At 38.0% G+C, this 14556-nt stretch overlaps 1 protein-coding gene across 1 annotated transcript in view; it reads right to left on the bottom strand.

The window, feature by feature from the left end:
• Positions 1 to 14556, bottom strand: part of MDFIC2 (MyoD family inhibitor domain containing 2) — a 39504-nt gene that overhangs the window by 8937 nt on the left and 16011 nt on the right. The window contains exon 2 of the mRNA XM_026052601.1: positions 7385 to 7423. Within this exon, the coding sequence (XP_025908386.1) occupies positions 7385 to 7423 (39 nt within the window). The remainder of the gene's footprint in view (positions 1 to 7384; positions 7424 to 14556) is intronic.

Here is a 14556-nt window from a genome sequence, read left to right as displayed (position 1 = left end):
ACTTCATGCAGTCACCGTAACAAGCAACTTGCTATGACAAGCGAGATCCTTGCTTCCAGAAAACAGTGCGATAGAGGCTAAAGCAGTGTACAATTATAGGTCTTCATTTCATTTTTATGCAATTACCTTTAGTTCAGCTGTGGGTCCATCTCCATTATGTCTTTTATCAAATTAATGTTTGTACAAAGTGTCTAAGGAAATAAAGATTATGCTAGACCAGCATAAAAAAAAAAGCAGTTAGCTTTTTTTTTTTTCCTCCTCCTTTTACAGTTTGTTGCAGGAACAGTAATAGTTTTAGAGATCGGAACAAATAAGTGGAGCTGAGGAGGCTTTAAAAATATATCATGTACAACAGATACTATTTATGATTACTTTTAAATGCAAAGTGTGGAAAAATTAAATTACAAATAGAAATGGGCAGGAGGTGAAACTTCACAGCTGTCTTCTAAGAGACAAAGTTCTGYATGGTCACAAATATAAGGGATTATTTTTTAACCTGTAGAAATTGTCCACTGCAGTGAATGAAGAGGTGAAAAATAGGTGTCCTGATATTACTGGAGTTTCAAGTGTTTCTGGATTAGAATTGCAGATGGGGCCATGATGCACCAGTGTTAAACAGTGTCTTGGAACAGCAGGTGATGTCCTGGTTCTTGAAATCATGGATCTCTCCTTGCTGAAAAGAGCGGGGTGTCTGGTCCAATTCGGCCCCGGGGTGGCAGGAAGAAGATGTTTTTTTTATTCTGTTTCATTGACTAAGCCAATGGTGACCTCCTTGCTGGCAGAACTCTGTCCCATGTGAATTTTGGACCCTGTTTTGGACCCATTTTAACTTCATGATTTGGATGCCTAGCTGACTGCAAAGCCTGCTATAGGCTCGCTGTAAATCCATCGCAGGACTGGCAAAAAATATTTTGGCCTGGATCCTAAGCTCTGACAGGCATGTTTTGATGGACTGCCTACCAAGCATTTCCACTAATATTTCTTGCTAATTATACCATATATTAAAAAAAGAAAAAAAAATGAATGGAGCCAATGTTTATGTGCAGCTTTAGCTGCTTTTGATACAAGAAAGAAACACAATCCCTAATAAATTTTCACCTTCAACATTTCTATTCATTATAATTTTTACCGTGATGAATGAAGTCAGAGCTGGAAAGGGAGGGGGTTCATCTCAAAATCTGTTCAGTGAATGACTGAATTTCCTTCTCTCCACCAGCTCGGATTCAGGAAGATGGGAACAGATGGACACAGGAAGAAGAGGGAGGCAAGCGGGGAATGAAGATGCTGGGCGAGGAACAGATGGGTTCGGAGGAAATCGAAGGGGAGAGTGAGCAAGGATGGTAAGAGAGTTTTCCACATGACCTTTAAGGAAATCTGCATATGCCAGGGGTCAGCTGGATTTTGCTTTGGGACACATCCTTTCTCCTTTCGTGATCCAAGAGGGAAATGTCTGCAAAGCCGGTACCCAAAATCAGCTGGACATGGTGAGACTTCCAAACATCCCAACCCAGCTGGAGCTCACGATCTTGAAGAGATCTCCTGCCCCCTGTTTGTGGTTTGAGTTAGCTACTCAAGGGATTTATGATTTTACCTGCTTAAAACAAGTCATTTGAGATGGTCTGATTTTCCGAATATGCTGAGTGTTTGCACTGTGAGATGCATTGAATTATATAGCCCAGCTCACAAGTAAATCTCAGAAAATCTTGACTATATTCTTAATTCTATTAAATTGTCTAAATGTAGTGCATTGATTCTGGCTTTGCTAGCTATAGAATGGAAAAGGTGAAAGTTAAATATTGGCCATGTGTGTCCTTCCCTTTGAAGAAAATGGGAGCCATGTGCACTCACCTAATAGCAGAGTTTGGCCCAAACTGTGATTTCACAGCTGGGACCTAACTTGAGGAATGCCAAAGCACCAAATGGCTCAACCAGAGTAACCTGATCAATGCTGTATTTTCACTGTGAATTTAAATTGCACACACAGCAGAGGCAGAGTTAGCTTTCCTCTCCCCAAGTCACCTTTCTCTGCCATTTGAGAACAGAAATATCAAGTTTTGCTCCCATCAAACAAACAAGTAAGATGGCAGAAAATGTATGTCAAATAAAATGCACAATATTACATCCTTTTTACTTTTTGGAGACTGTTTAAGAAAATGGCTTCATTAGTTTTGACTGAAAAAAAAAAGATTCCTTTAAGGGATTTCAGTAGGTGACACGAAAAATGTTAATATGAATGATCAAGACAATGGAGGTTAAAACTGTTTTGAAAATATGTTTCTTTTATAGATCTCAGCTGTTGGAAGAGTTACAGAATAAATATACGGTAGTGCTGACATTCAGTGCTGTTTCATCTTAGCAGAAGAGTTTTTAATAAAGAAAATTCTTTTCAAGGAATGCTTTCTGCAGCTGGTCTTCAAAAAGAGGTTCCCCCCCCTCCTAGTTTAATAAAATTAAAGTAATTTATGTCATATTGATATGTCGATATGTTTTTCAATAAACTTTTTCACAGAGTTTTTTTTTAAAATTCTCTTCACTTTAAAAATTATAATTATATGTCTTCCTCCCACTTTGAAAGTGGCACAAGGTGCTCATTTGCAGAGCTCTACTGTTCAAATCTTCACTGAGAATAGAAATGTCATGACTCAGTTAACAATGCTTTATTATTCACATTGATCTTTTTTTATAGTGTTCTTTATCTCAAAAACATTGTAAATCAGATATCTTCCTCCCACTCTTTTGTTCATTTGCAAATTTTTATTATTCTAGTTTAAAAAAGCAATGGAGTGTCAAGAGTCAGTGTATATTGTTTATATTCTTTTTTTGCTTTAAAATTACTTTTAACTATAAAGAGTAAGAAATGTACAACCAAGAAAAAAAAAGATGCTTAAAATTTAAAGATGCTTAAAATAAAATTTGGAGCAAACAGTGCAAATTTTATGTTGTATGCTTACACCTTAGAGTTATAAAGGACTTTGAAATAAGAGGGACCAAATATTTTATGGAAAAGCTTTTTATGTGTTAATTCACAAGTCTCTATTGTTTCAGAAATCATTATCTGCATTAGAGACCAGACATAATTCATATTTGCCAGCAAACACAATAGCAAACCTCATTGTTGCTTTTGCAGAGCACTTGCTGGATGCTTTGCAGGTGCCTGCACGGAGACCCGYTCTTTCAGTTGCTCAGTGCCAGGTTCCTGTGAGCCCTTGGCCGATGCATGCTGAGCTAAATCACTGGATTTTCTCAGGAACTTCACAGTAGCAGCTTGTTTTTAACCTGGTAGACTGGGTACCTGCTTTTACAGATCAGATGCAGGATCTACAGCATTAGCAGGATCCTGCAAAGCTGGACCATGACTTCTCTACACACCTMTACAATGATGTAGCCCTCACAGAGGAGCTGTTTCTCAGCCTCAGAAGTGGTTTCTAGATCCAATCTTCCAACTTCTGCCTCAGATCCCCTTTTGTTTTCTACCGAGCTTCTCTTTAGGTCTCTGTTTAATCAGTTGGGTGTGTTATAAGTATCTGAAATACAGGCACATACACTCCATGAAATAAATCATGTACCGATAATCCAGTGGGCAGCAGGCTCTTGTGGCATTTCATGATCTGCTTGCTTGTAGGAAATGGTTTTGGCCTGTTTTGAATTCGTTCCCTCCTGTTTTCAATCAGGACATCCTGGCACTCTGCTGTAACTCCAGTAGTTTTTGAGAGCTACCATCCTCTTTTGGATTTTCCTAAAAGGAATGGCTATTTATGAGGCTGAAATTAAGCCCCATGCTGAAATTTTGGATCTTGTAGGTGCTTATCCGTACAGGGTAGGTGATTTATACTCCTGTTTATACCCAGGTAGGGTAGGGAAAAATGTATCTCAGCACTCACTGGTAGCTACTTATTATATTTCAGTGATAACATGAAACTATAAAATTCTCTTTCTTCCTCACTGCCGAGTGTGAAGCTGGAGATTTTGGTGCATTATCTTCCCCGAATTGATCATGTTGTTTTTAAACTGAAGAAAATCCAGACCTTATTATTATTATAATTCTTGCCTTGGCAGCACAGCTGCATTAATTCATCTTCCTTCCTTCTTCTCAGGGTTAATTATTCACCCCATCAGTGAGGTTAAGACTGTCTGCCAATACGATCAAGCTTGAAAGGCAAAATCCTAACCAAAATGGAAGAGCCAGAAGTGGACAGTACTTTATTTAGCATTTTGGCACTGTAACTAAAGGTAAGTCCACCCTATGGACATACTTGTGTAATAACTCACTATGTTTAGTTAGGGAAATTTATAGATAACATAAAAATAAAATGTTGAGTTTATTATAAGGGATTTTTTTACCTAAAATTCCATGTCATTAAATCTGAGAAGTACTTAAAATTTAAAATCATAGTTTTAATTGTTGTTGAATAGTATCTAGCAAAAATAGCAGACATCTGAAGGATTTCGAGGCATGATTTGTGAACTTTTCAATGAAAAGAGAGAGCAGCATCTTCCTTTATTGTACCATGGTCTTTGGCAACAATACCTCTTTTTGAATGACACTGGAGTTAGATGCTTTAGAGTTTATTCCCAAAGCAGATATTATGCATGGTGGTGGTCACAAAGACATCCTTGCATGGCACTAATGGCAGAGGAACTTAGAGGCTGTCAGCATGATTTGGTGATGGGGAAACACCATCAAAACAGCATGTCTTCTTAAAATGTATCCAAACAATTTAAATGCTGTCAAATAGAGCTGCAAATCACYGAAGATTCAGCCTTTCTCATGGACAGTGCTTAAAGCTCTGCTCATAGTAAATCGGTATATGATTATATATAACTAAAAAAAACAAAAAACAGGCCTTCTAATAAATTATACAAGCTTTTCTCTGGTTTGAAGCTGATGAAGCATGGCAATCTGTGAGTGTTTTGTCTTTTACCGATTTTCCTATTTCTCACTGCACATGGTACTTAAACACACCTGGGAGCTGGACATGTCTCCTAATGCAAATGCTATTAATCTTCCTGCCATCTGACCACCTCACTGGGTGCTGCTGAGCAACCTTCRTCGGGTTGTGTTGGAGAAACTTTTGTTTAATTCTGCCAGGGCCTGATCCAGGATCAGCAGATGTCAATGGGAAGACTCCCATGAAGCTCCATAGATCAGACTCCAGAACAACTTTGGACACAGTTGGCTTCTGCAGGCAGAGATTGCCTTGCTCCTAAAGCGAGGAAGGAGTATTTTGYAGGCAAAATATTTAGCAATTTCTGAAGCAGAAAAGGATGCATCCTGTTCTATCTTTTCTCAAAATGTATTTTTGTAGGCAACTCCCAAGCTGCAGAATATCTATTTTGGGGGAATGCAGAACGCACTCTCTATTTTTTAATTGCATGAAAGATACTTTTAAGACAGGGCACTCTTGTCTGCTCTAAGGAAAACAGGGTAAAACTTTTGCTCCTAGGATTTAAATGTGCTTTTCTAACTGTGCAGTAGAAGGGTGTGTTTAAATCTGTAATCTATCACTGTTTCTGAGCAGTGTGAGAGATTCAAGGTGTTGTTATCTGTGAATATTCAGCTATATGGAGCAAAACACTTTTCTAAGAAAATATGAGYCTTTAAGGACGAAGAGAGTTTCCTTTGTAACTATGGTACAAGGGTTGCCAAATGGGTGCTTGTTCATTTGGATGCATGAAATATTTGATTCATCTTGGTCACAAGTGCAAAAAGGTAATTTATTTTCACCATGACACCCTCACCAGTTTTGTAGTAGCATTGGCAAGGGCAGTATTAGCACAATTTATTCATTCTGTGGGCTTTCAAAGGAGTATGCCAGAATTCCTCAAATCTCATCGAAATATCTAACCCTTCCAAATCACTGACCATTTGTTTTCCAAGGAWTTGCACTCACAGAGAATTTTGCTCAAGGCTTATGGCAAAATTAGTATCCGATGCAAGCAGTGAAAAGCAGACTTAGGATGGAAAAGCARAGATTTCGAGTTTTGTTGGATGGCAGACTGGCATGTTCATGGACACAGGAAGGGATCAAAGACTGGATTTGTCCCTGTTGGGGTTCCCATGTCCCACCAGCTCTGATGAGGTGATCTGAAGGTGCAGGGACATTTGGGACCTAGGACACAGCCCAGCAGAGGAGTCATTCCTCTCCGCAGTGCCATGCAGTGCTTCCACATGAGAGAAGTTTCACTGAGACTTGTGCTCAAGACTCAAGTGAATAACCCTGCAAAGCAAGGAGGTCACAGGCAGACCCTGAGAGGGAAAAACATATGAAAATTGAATGGAAGAAGTGTCACTGTTTTAGTGCTGAGATTAGGCAAAATTTAACCCCCATTAATCCTTCAGAGTAAGGACTCTGGTTTATTCTTTTTTTTCAGTCTATTCTGTATTCAAAGCAAGTACTTTTTTTTTTTTTCTGTCACTATACCGCTATTGTTAACAACTATAAATGTATTAAAAACACAAGGGCATTTTAGTATGTGTATTGTGCATAAGAAATATTGTTACATGACAAGCTCCAATTGGCAAGTGAAAAGAGGTTTTATTGAAGGAAATAGCAGTAGCAAACAGTGAACTATGCAGAATAATGGTAATTGTTCCTTTAACATTGGCAGCGCACGTTCACTTAATATGACTGCTCCTCTGTCTCTGCCTCATCCAGACCCAGAGGACCTGTTAGACAAGCAGGCAGCCACCTCTCTCTGGGATCAAGCTGTCAATGCAAACTTGCTTTCTTTCTGTTTCTCGGAGCTAAGCTATACCCCCAGAGCTCCAGAAGCTTTTCCTGAGTGAAAGCTTTAAAAAAGCTCTGTTCTAAATTACATCACACGAGCTGTTCTCTTCAGACTGACAGAACAAAAGAGGGCGGGGGGGGATGCCAAAAGTACCATCTGAATGACTTCTGGGTTGCACAGAATGATTTACCTCTTCATGGTCTCTAAGAGCAGACTAACATTGTCATGACCTTGCCTACGTAACCCCCAGCAGTGTCCTCTAACTAGCTTCCAATCAAAGAGTTTGCATCATGTGTCTGCCATACATATAAGTGCAGAGTAGAACTGCTGTGCACAGTCTTCGAGCTTACAAGAACAAGGTGTTCCGCACTTCATTTCCTAGTATTTTTTTCAAATGAGGTGGTCCGTAAYGCAATCAGCTTATGGATGCTGGAAGAGCCAACCTGGAGCTGCTGCCTAGTCTGTTGTGCTCAGCCTCTAATGAGCCCCACTTGTGACTTTGGTGGGGGAGGACCGAGTTATCCACTGCAGACATCTGAGACACCTCTTAGGTTGGCTCCATAAACCCATAAAGATTCAGCTCCTTTATTTGAATGACAAGGGATTACTTCAGTCATTATAAATACATGGAACTCAGAAAGGTGGGAGAACTTACCAGAGTCTTCAAGGGGTTGTAGAATGGGGCTGTCCAGTTCTGGAAAACAAAATTAGAGAGAAAGGCTTCACTAAGTGGGAAATACTCCTCAGCTGATCAGACGGGTTTTGCTGCCCTCTGTAAGTGTTCGCATTTTTAAAACTAATGGCTCTGCTCAAATCTGTAATGTTATCACAGGAAAGAGAAAGGTTGAGCTGCTGAGGGACCTCAGGGGTTTAGTCATTTAATTGACTTAACAGCATGGAGGGGGAAAAGTGCTATTGCTAGGAGATACCTCTTCACTTAAAGATCTGGCATCCTTAGGCCTCTTACTGAGACCTTTTTCTTTCCCAAAGGACACAGCTGGTTTCCATATGTTGACGATAACCTGTCTTAACCAGAAGAATGGAGATAGAGCCCTCGAGATCCTGGCTCACTAATACAGCATTCATCTATGAGATTTTGGTGAGTAAAGCTTAARTTTATGGATTTTTGTTTGTTTATCTTGTTTRTYTTGTTTATTTGTTTGTTTTGTGGCTCAAGTCTGAGTTGTCTTTGCACGCCTGGTCAGTGAAATGGTATTGCCTTGTTTGATAAGATACAAACTTWATGCTTGTTAAAGCTGAGAGAATGCTTGGCTTCAAGGTGTACTAGTCCAGGTTTTATATCTGTCTCTTATGCCAAATTGTGAAAATCTATATTGGGCAAAAATCTTAATTTGAGTAATTTGGACTGAGGAAAATGGTAATAATGAACCTGAATACTTACATCATCACTGTATATTTTATCACATCCATGTTCCTACCAGTGGTAAATATCACAATGTTAGGGCCTCAGTATTTGAAGCTAGCAGAGTGAATTTAACATAACCACTGTAATATATGCAGTGTAGGTTTCTAAATCATAATTTAGGCATAATAAGATGGGTCCAAGTTTAGCTCATCCATCTTAATTTTTTTAGTTTCAGGGTGGAACTGTTTTTTTTAGTTTTTTAGCTATATTCGAGTTTTTTACTGCTTTTCATTGCCATGGCATATACATATCTCTCAATCAATAATAATGGTGTCTATGGCATTATGTGTTCCCTTCTGCCTGATGGGAAAAACATAGATATGCTCTAAATGAGGAATTATATACTTGGTGGCACTGCTGTGCCATAGGATGTGGTGAAGGTTGATAGAAAGGTTCAAAGTCTCCAGTAAATCTGTATCGGATCTGAATGTGGGAACTGGGGAAAAATACTAGCTCACCATGTAAATCTCAAATTGTGTTTGTAATAGCGGTAACCAGAAGCTCGCTTGACTGTAAAAGGAGGCAATTTGAGCTGTAAATGATTTTGAGGCAATAGACAGGGTGCCACAGCCCTATTTCCAGACTGTTRCTTGTTTAAAACACAAACGAGCTTTCATCAGAAAGGTTCCTGATGACACAGGGATAAGTGTGCTTGTAGGCCAAGACGTTGTGGGTCTCTTTGACAACACCCCACCACAAGCAGGTCCTGGACCTGGTCTTGTGCACTACTTGGTTTAGAAGAGGCTAATTTGCTTAGGCTAAGGTAGAAACCATTCTACCCTCATACCCTCTACTCATACCCTACAGCTACTCATATCCTCTACTGCTCTGCCTTGTGCACTGTTAGCTGCTTCCTTTGAGGGTGTATGGTAGTTATCTGCTCTTGTCTGGACCAAGCTCTGCTTTCACTTTGTAGAGGATTTTTATTCTCCTTTTCATTCCACTAGTAAGTGCAGTCTTTCTTCTAGCTGTACTAAAAAAGAAAATGGTAACCTACATGTTTTTCCATGTTTTTATTTCAAGGCCCAGTTCTTCAGAAAATGTGATTTGTTTCTGTCTTTCAATAGCAAATGACAATGATTAAGGTTGTATCTCTGCCAGCCTTCTAAGTGGTTTCAAGGAGTTTATTTAAAGGGGGACCATTTCACTTCTCATGGAATATGAAGCTGCTCTGAGGTAGAAACATAAGGACAGTAGGATCACCAGAGCTTAGAGAAACTTTCTGAGCATCTTGTAGGCAAAACCTCTGAGATGGCACCAATAAGACTAAGAAAGGCCAGCAAGGCCATCTGAGATAACTTTGGAAACCCTGGCTGTTCCTCACTAAATGCCTAGACTTACTGCTAATTCCACCCCTGTAGAGTGGGAACAGGTACATTTCCTAATCATATATGGTCTTAAAACTGAAGTCATATCTCTAAGTTAATATGCACCCTGTAAATACAGTTGTCAATGTTTTTTGTGGTTGCCCTGTTCAACTCAAGAAAGCATCTTAGGTTGTATGCAGTTTAACTTCTATAGCTGTTACAGTTTATGATCACTAGCTAACTACAACAGCAGGATCAAACTTTGCAGAATCCCAAGTTTCTTTCCAGCCTATAGTTTTCCTTTCCTGCCAACTCTGTTCTCTGCGCTTGCCACTGCCCTTCCCTTGTTTAAGGGGATTAACAATACTAAATAGCCCCTTTTAAAAACTAAATTGTTTGCATTTTAACTTTTTTTTTTAATGCTATATTTTACATGAAAGACCTGTGCATGTATGTTTTGGGTCTTGTTAGTGAATCACTTGTCAGAAGACCTGTGTAATAGTGCGCTCTTGCTCTTAGTTGTATGTTTACTGGAATTGCCTATTTCAAAAGTTGGTGTCAGTATTGGTAATCTAATTTTTGCTCTGTTGGAGGTGAAGCAAAAATAGAGATAGGAAATGAAAGATTATTGCCACGTGTGCTGAACTGTGATTTCGTAACAGGTGTTTTCTTGTAGTCAACTGGCCATCAAAACCTTTCGTGGAGCMGCAATAAGCTAAAAAAAATATTCAGGAGAATATATCAATTTTCAAAGAGTAAAGAAAGATGCCGCAATTATTGTGATACAGGTTTTCAGTCTGTTTCTGATTATCCATTTGGCTGGAGAGTTGGGGTTTTAATTGTAAGGTTAAGGAATCCTTTTTATCTATCTCTTGCCTCCTAATCTTGTGCTAGACAGTATTGTTTTCCGTGCCTTTTGTCTTCTGGGGAAGGAGACAATCCCTGGCTCATGTGAACATCTTGTTAAAGTCTGCTGAGGATTAGGGGGTGTGACAGTTTTCTTGCTGAGCCTTTTTATTGGGGATTTTTATGCCTGCTTTTTCTGGGAGGTCTTTGAAATGTTTTTTATGTAGCAATCATTTCACTCTTTCTTTGTTGTATCAAATGTTGAGGCTGTATTCTTCTCATCTGTTCCTGTTTATATTCCATACTAGCTGGTCATAACAATTTGGCTTGAAATAGTGCGCTATCATTGCTCCACGTGCGTCTGAATCACAGAAGTGTTGCTAACTGCTCTGCTGCAACAACAAAGCTGTGCCCAAGTTTAGTTACTTAGTGTGAAATGTTGCTAAAGGGCTTCCAGGTAGAAAGAACTGCAGTTTTTTGTTTGTTTCTTTTTGTTTTGTTTTTGAGTTGAACATTTCCCTGGCTATGCAGAAGCATTTAAAAATGATTTTGCTGTGAGACAGAGTCCCCTTAGAGAGGCATTCACCATACTGACTGTATGTATCTAAACGTTAGGTGTTCAATCGGGCTGAAGTCCTGTTTTAATCAGTGTAAGAAACTGGTTTGTCTTGCTGGCCRTTTGTCCCATCTCAATTACTAGTGTTTAAGTCAAGACTCAGTTRTTCTCGGTAAGTTTTCTTGCTTTCTCCCCCATTGGCTGCAACAAAGTACGGACAATTATTGCAATCTAGAAATCCAACTATTATATGACTGAAGTTGGATTATATGGAGACTAAGCCTGACCAAAGCAGGGAAAGAAATAACAAAAGCTTAATACATTTTATTTTAAAGAAATGAAAATTTTATTAATTTCACATTATACTTTGTGCTAATAATTTTTGCAAAAGGGTCTTTTTTCTCTCCCTTATCAGCCTCCTGTAACATTGTGCTTCCACGTGTGTTTTTTGCAGCCTCCTTATCCTCATTTCTAGTGTCTAAAGTCATATATAATCTCCTTCTGTTTCCCACTTAACCACAAAACCCACTCTCCCAGATGTGACCTCAGTTTATTTTATATAATATGCCTTTTGGTTGAAGTATTTTATACAAAGTGTAATATGCAATGATATGGCACTGATGTTTATCAAAATTGCTTTTCACACTGTCCATATTTCTATTCCTGTCTCTTGGATTAAGCATGATATAGATGCATATTAACACCACCTTTTAAAATAGATTTAATGTGTTTATTTTCTTACCACACTCACTCCATCCAATAACTTGTTATATGGATTATACTWAATGGGAATCTTGTGGGACTATCAAAGGGCATTTATTTTCTATTGAAATAACAATTAAGATAACACACAAACTAATATAGTAATCAAATAAACCTGACAAATAACAAAAACTTTTTAAAAGCAGCAGAGGCATGCTAACAAATCTATTTGATCAATATATGGGATGCAAAAAAAGAGGAGACAAGATTGACTGATGAATAAAATGGAACTGACACAAATAGGCTGACAGCCAGTCGCAAGTCTCTTTAGGGCAAATGCAATTAACTTAGAATAATAGACTCAAATTTGATGGTTAGAAATGCATTTTTATTAACAATCACAGCCTGAATCATTATGCGCTCTTATGAATAAAATTGTACTTATATTGAATGTCTGTGTATACATGTGTGCGTGTACATACAAAAAATACCTTGCTGAAGAAGAGCTTTATTTTTGTGCGACAGAGAATAACAGTATGAGATTTAAAATAAAAAGCGTACACAAGTATAAATCTAAATATTCAAATCAGTGATATAAAAATCACATATGTGGTATRCTCGTATTAACAATAAAAGCGGTAAGCATCAGTCCCAGGACTGCTTGTTCTTTTGGGAAGCGAAATTGCAATCAGGGATTTACAGATTTCATTCTGAGGCAGAGAAGTCATTACTAGAAACATAAGCTCGTTCTCTTTACTTTAATAGCTATTTTAAATCATTCATTTAGAAAATACATTAACTATTTATTGTAAAGGCAATCCATTTCTATTGGCATTCCATTTTCATGCTTTTTTATAATCCTTTTTAACAAATTATTTTATTAAAAGAAGATTAGAATTAGCAAAAGGATCCTACCCATTCTTGAAAATGCTACTCTTGAAGAAGGATATTTCCCATTATTAACAGGTATGAGGTATTAAAACTTTAAAGGGAGGGAATATATTCAATTGCTAATGTGTCCTTTTTCTTTTGACCTTCATTGCAGAGGCTGATTGGTATTTGTAAATTACTTTCAAAATTATTAATCTCATTTAATTTCTGAATAAATATAATCTCCTTTATTTTTTTTTCCTTCTGCTCAAACAGCCTTAGGATTTAAATATTAGAAGAGCTGCATATAGGATACGTTATGGTCCAAAGTGCCTTATTTGTTGGAAAAAGATAAAATATACCACTTAAAGAAATGCTGGATTGTATTAGTAAAGTATAACTTGAATATGAAACTGTGATRCCCACAAGGCTTGGTGGTTAAATATCTTAAGAAGATGTAGTGATAGAAAAAATCTTTGCACTGGAAATGACTTTAAATCAAGTGTTCTGCATCTCAGTGTCCTCTCYAGACCAGTGTCCTCTTCTCTGTGACTGGAGACTTTCATGAAAGCACTTGGGCTTGGGGGGAGTCATGTTCTTTGTCCTTTGAAGTGGACATAAGGTCATGGCCATGAGGGAAAATTTTCATATAAACTCCAAAACGTTGCTGGAGCCTTTCCAGTATTTTTTTTTCTCCTTCTATAATCTACTCTAGATATTCATAGCAGCTTACCACAACATTTCCTGAGTTCGCTACTTAAATAGCCGAAGCTGCCTATTGTTACTGGTAGATGGATGGATCATATGTTGTTCTAGCTTCAACAAATCTGCTATGTGTCTAAAAGAAGAGAATAGTAGTATGGAGTCTGGCATAGGGTTGATTTACTTTGACATGGAAATTATTGGAAAATGCCTCGGCACTTGGACTGCTAAAGATTTCTCACTGAACTGGATTTGGTGAAAGTTGAGGTAGTCAAATTTATGTTACCAGTTCAATTTGTTCTCCTTAACATCTGTGCAGTAGTGTTGCTCGAGATCAGCAGAAGAAAAGCTACTTCTTTGAAGGTGTTTCCAGGCAAAGACTGTGTAACTATGGCCACAGTCACTTAATATTTTCAATGGGCAAAATATCCTACAGTTTATATGAAGGTTTTAACAGAAAGTAAACAAGGAGAAAGACCTTTGATTATATGGAGCTGATTTATATGGAAACAGCTTTTTGCAGTCAATCTACAATTAGTATAAGGGACTGGGGCTCTGTTCTTTTATCTTGTTGGTTTTAGGCTAGTGAAATATCGCTCAACTCCATGCAGTGTTTCCTAATGTATGGTGATRTAAGAGAAGGGAGACTGAGGCCTGAATGATGACAGACTAATTCTCCACTGATGTAATCACCCAACCAGAACAAGAATGACTCACTCCATCCATAAATATCCGAAGGCCTTTTTCTGATCACATTTAAATTCGTTCACACCAACCTCATCTCATTTGCTTGAATGGTCTTACTCCTGGGCTAGAGTAATACATGCAAGAGGATATCCAGGCCTTTAAATATCAAATAATAATTAGCATGATTTAAAAAAAAAAACCTGCTCTTTCCAAAAATATATTAGAAAGCAAAGTGGATACTTCTAACTGAAAGAGGTTCCCTGCCCCCAATCCCGCTCCAACTCCCTGCAGCAGTAGAATTTTTGGTAATGTATCATATTTGTAATATATTTCTATTGGCATTCAGGCTCTGTGCTTTTATATTCCCTTTTCAGAAGTTGTTTCATTAAAAGAAGATTAGAACTAACAAAATATAACTACCAGATTTTGAAAATACTTCTCCTGAGAAAGATATTTCCACCCATCACCTGCCTTTTTTACCTACTCATTCATTTTACGCGTGTTCAAGCTGAGACCTCTGATTTCACTCTTTCATGCTCCCAAAATATTAAAAGATTCCATTCTCCATCAGTTTCTATTTTCCCCAGTTTTTATCAGCTATGAATATGGTTTCACCAAGATGTTCTCAATAAAACAAAAATACTTTCACTTTATGTTCTATTTACCTTGTCCTAGAGCAGGATTTGCAGGTGCCAGGCAGTCTATGGTCACTAGCCTGTTACCTGAGAGGT

Source organism: Nothoprocta perdicaria, unplaced genomic scaffold, assembly GCF_003342845.1.
Source record: "Nothoprocta perdicaria isolate Ctin4 unplaced genomic scaffold, notPer1 scaffold_9, whole genome shotgun sequence".
In the NCBI taxonomy this organism is placed as follows: Eukaryota; Metazoa; Chordata; class Aves; order Tinamiformes; family Tinamidae; genus Nothoprocta; species Nothoprocta perdicaria.
This window is presented reverse-complemented; position numbering and strand designations above follow the sequence as displayed.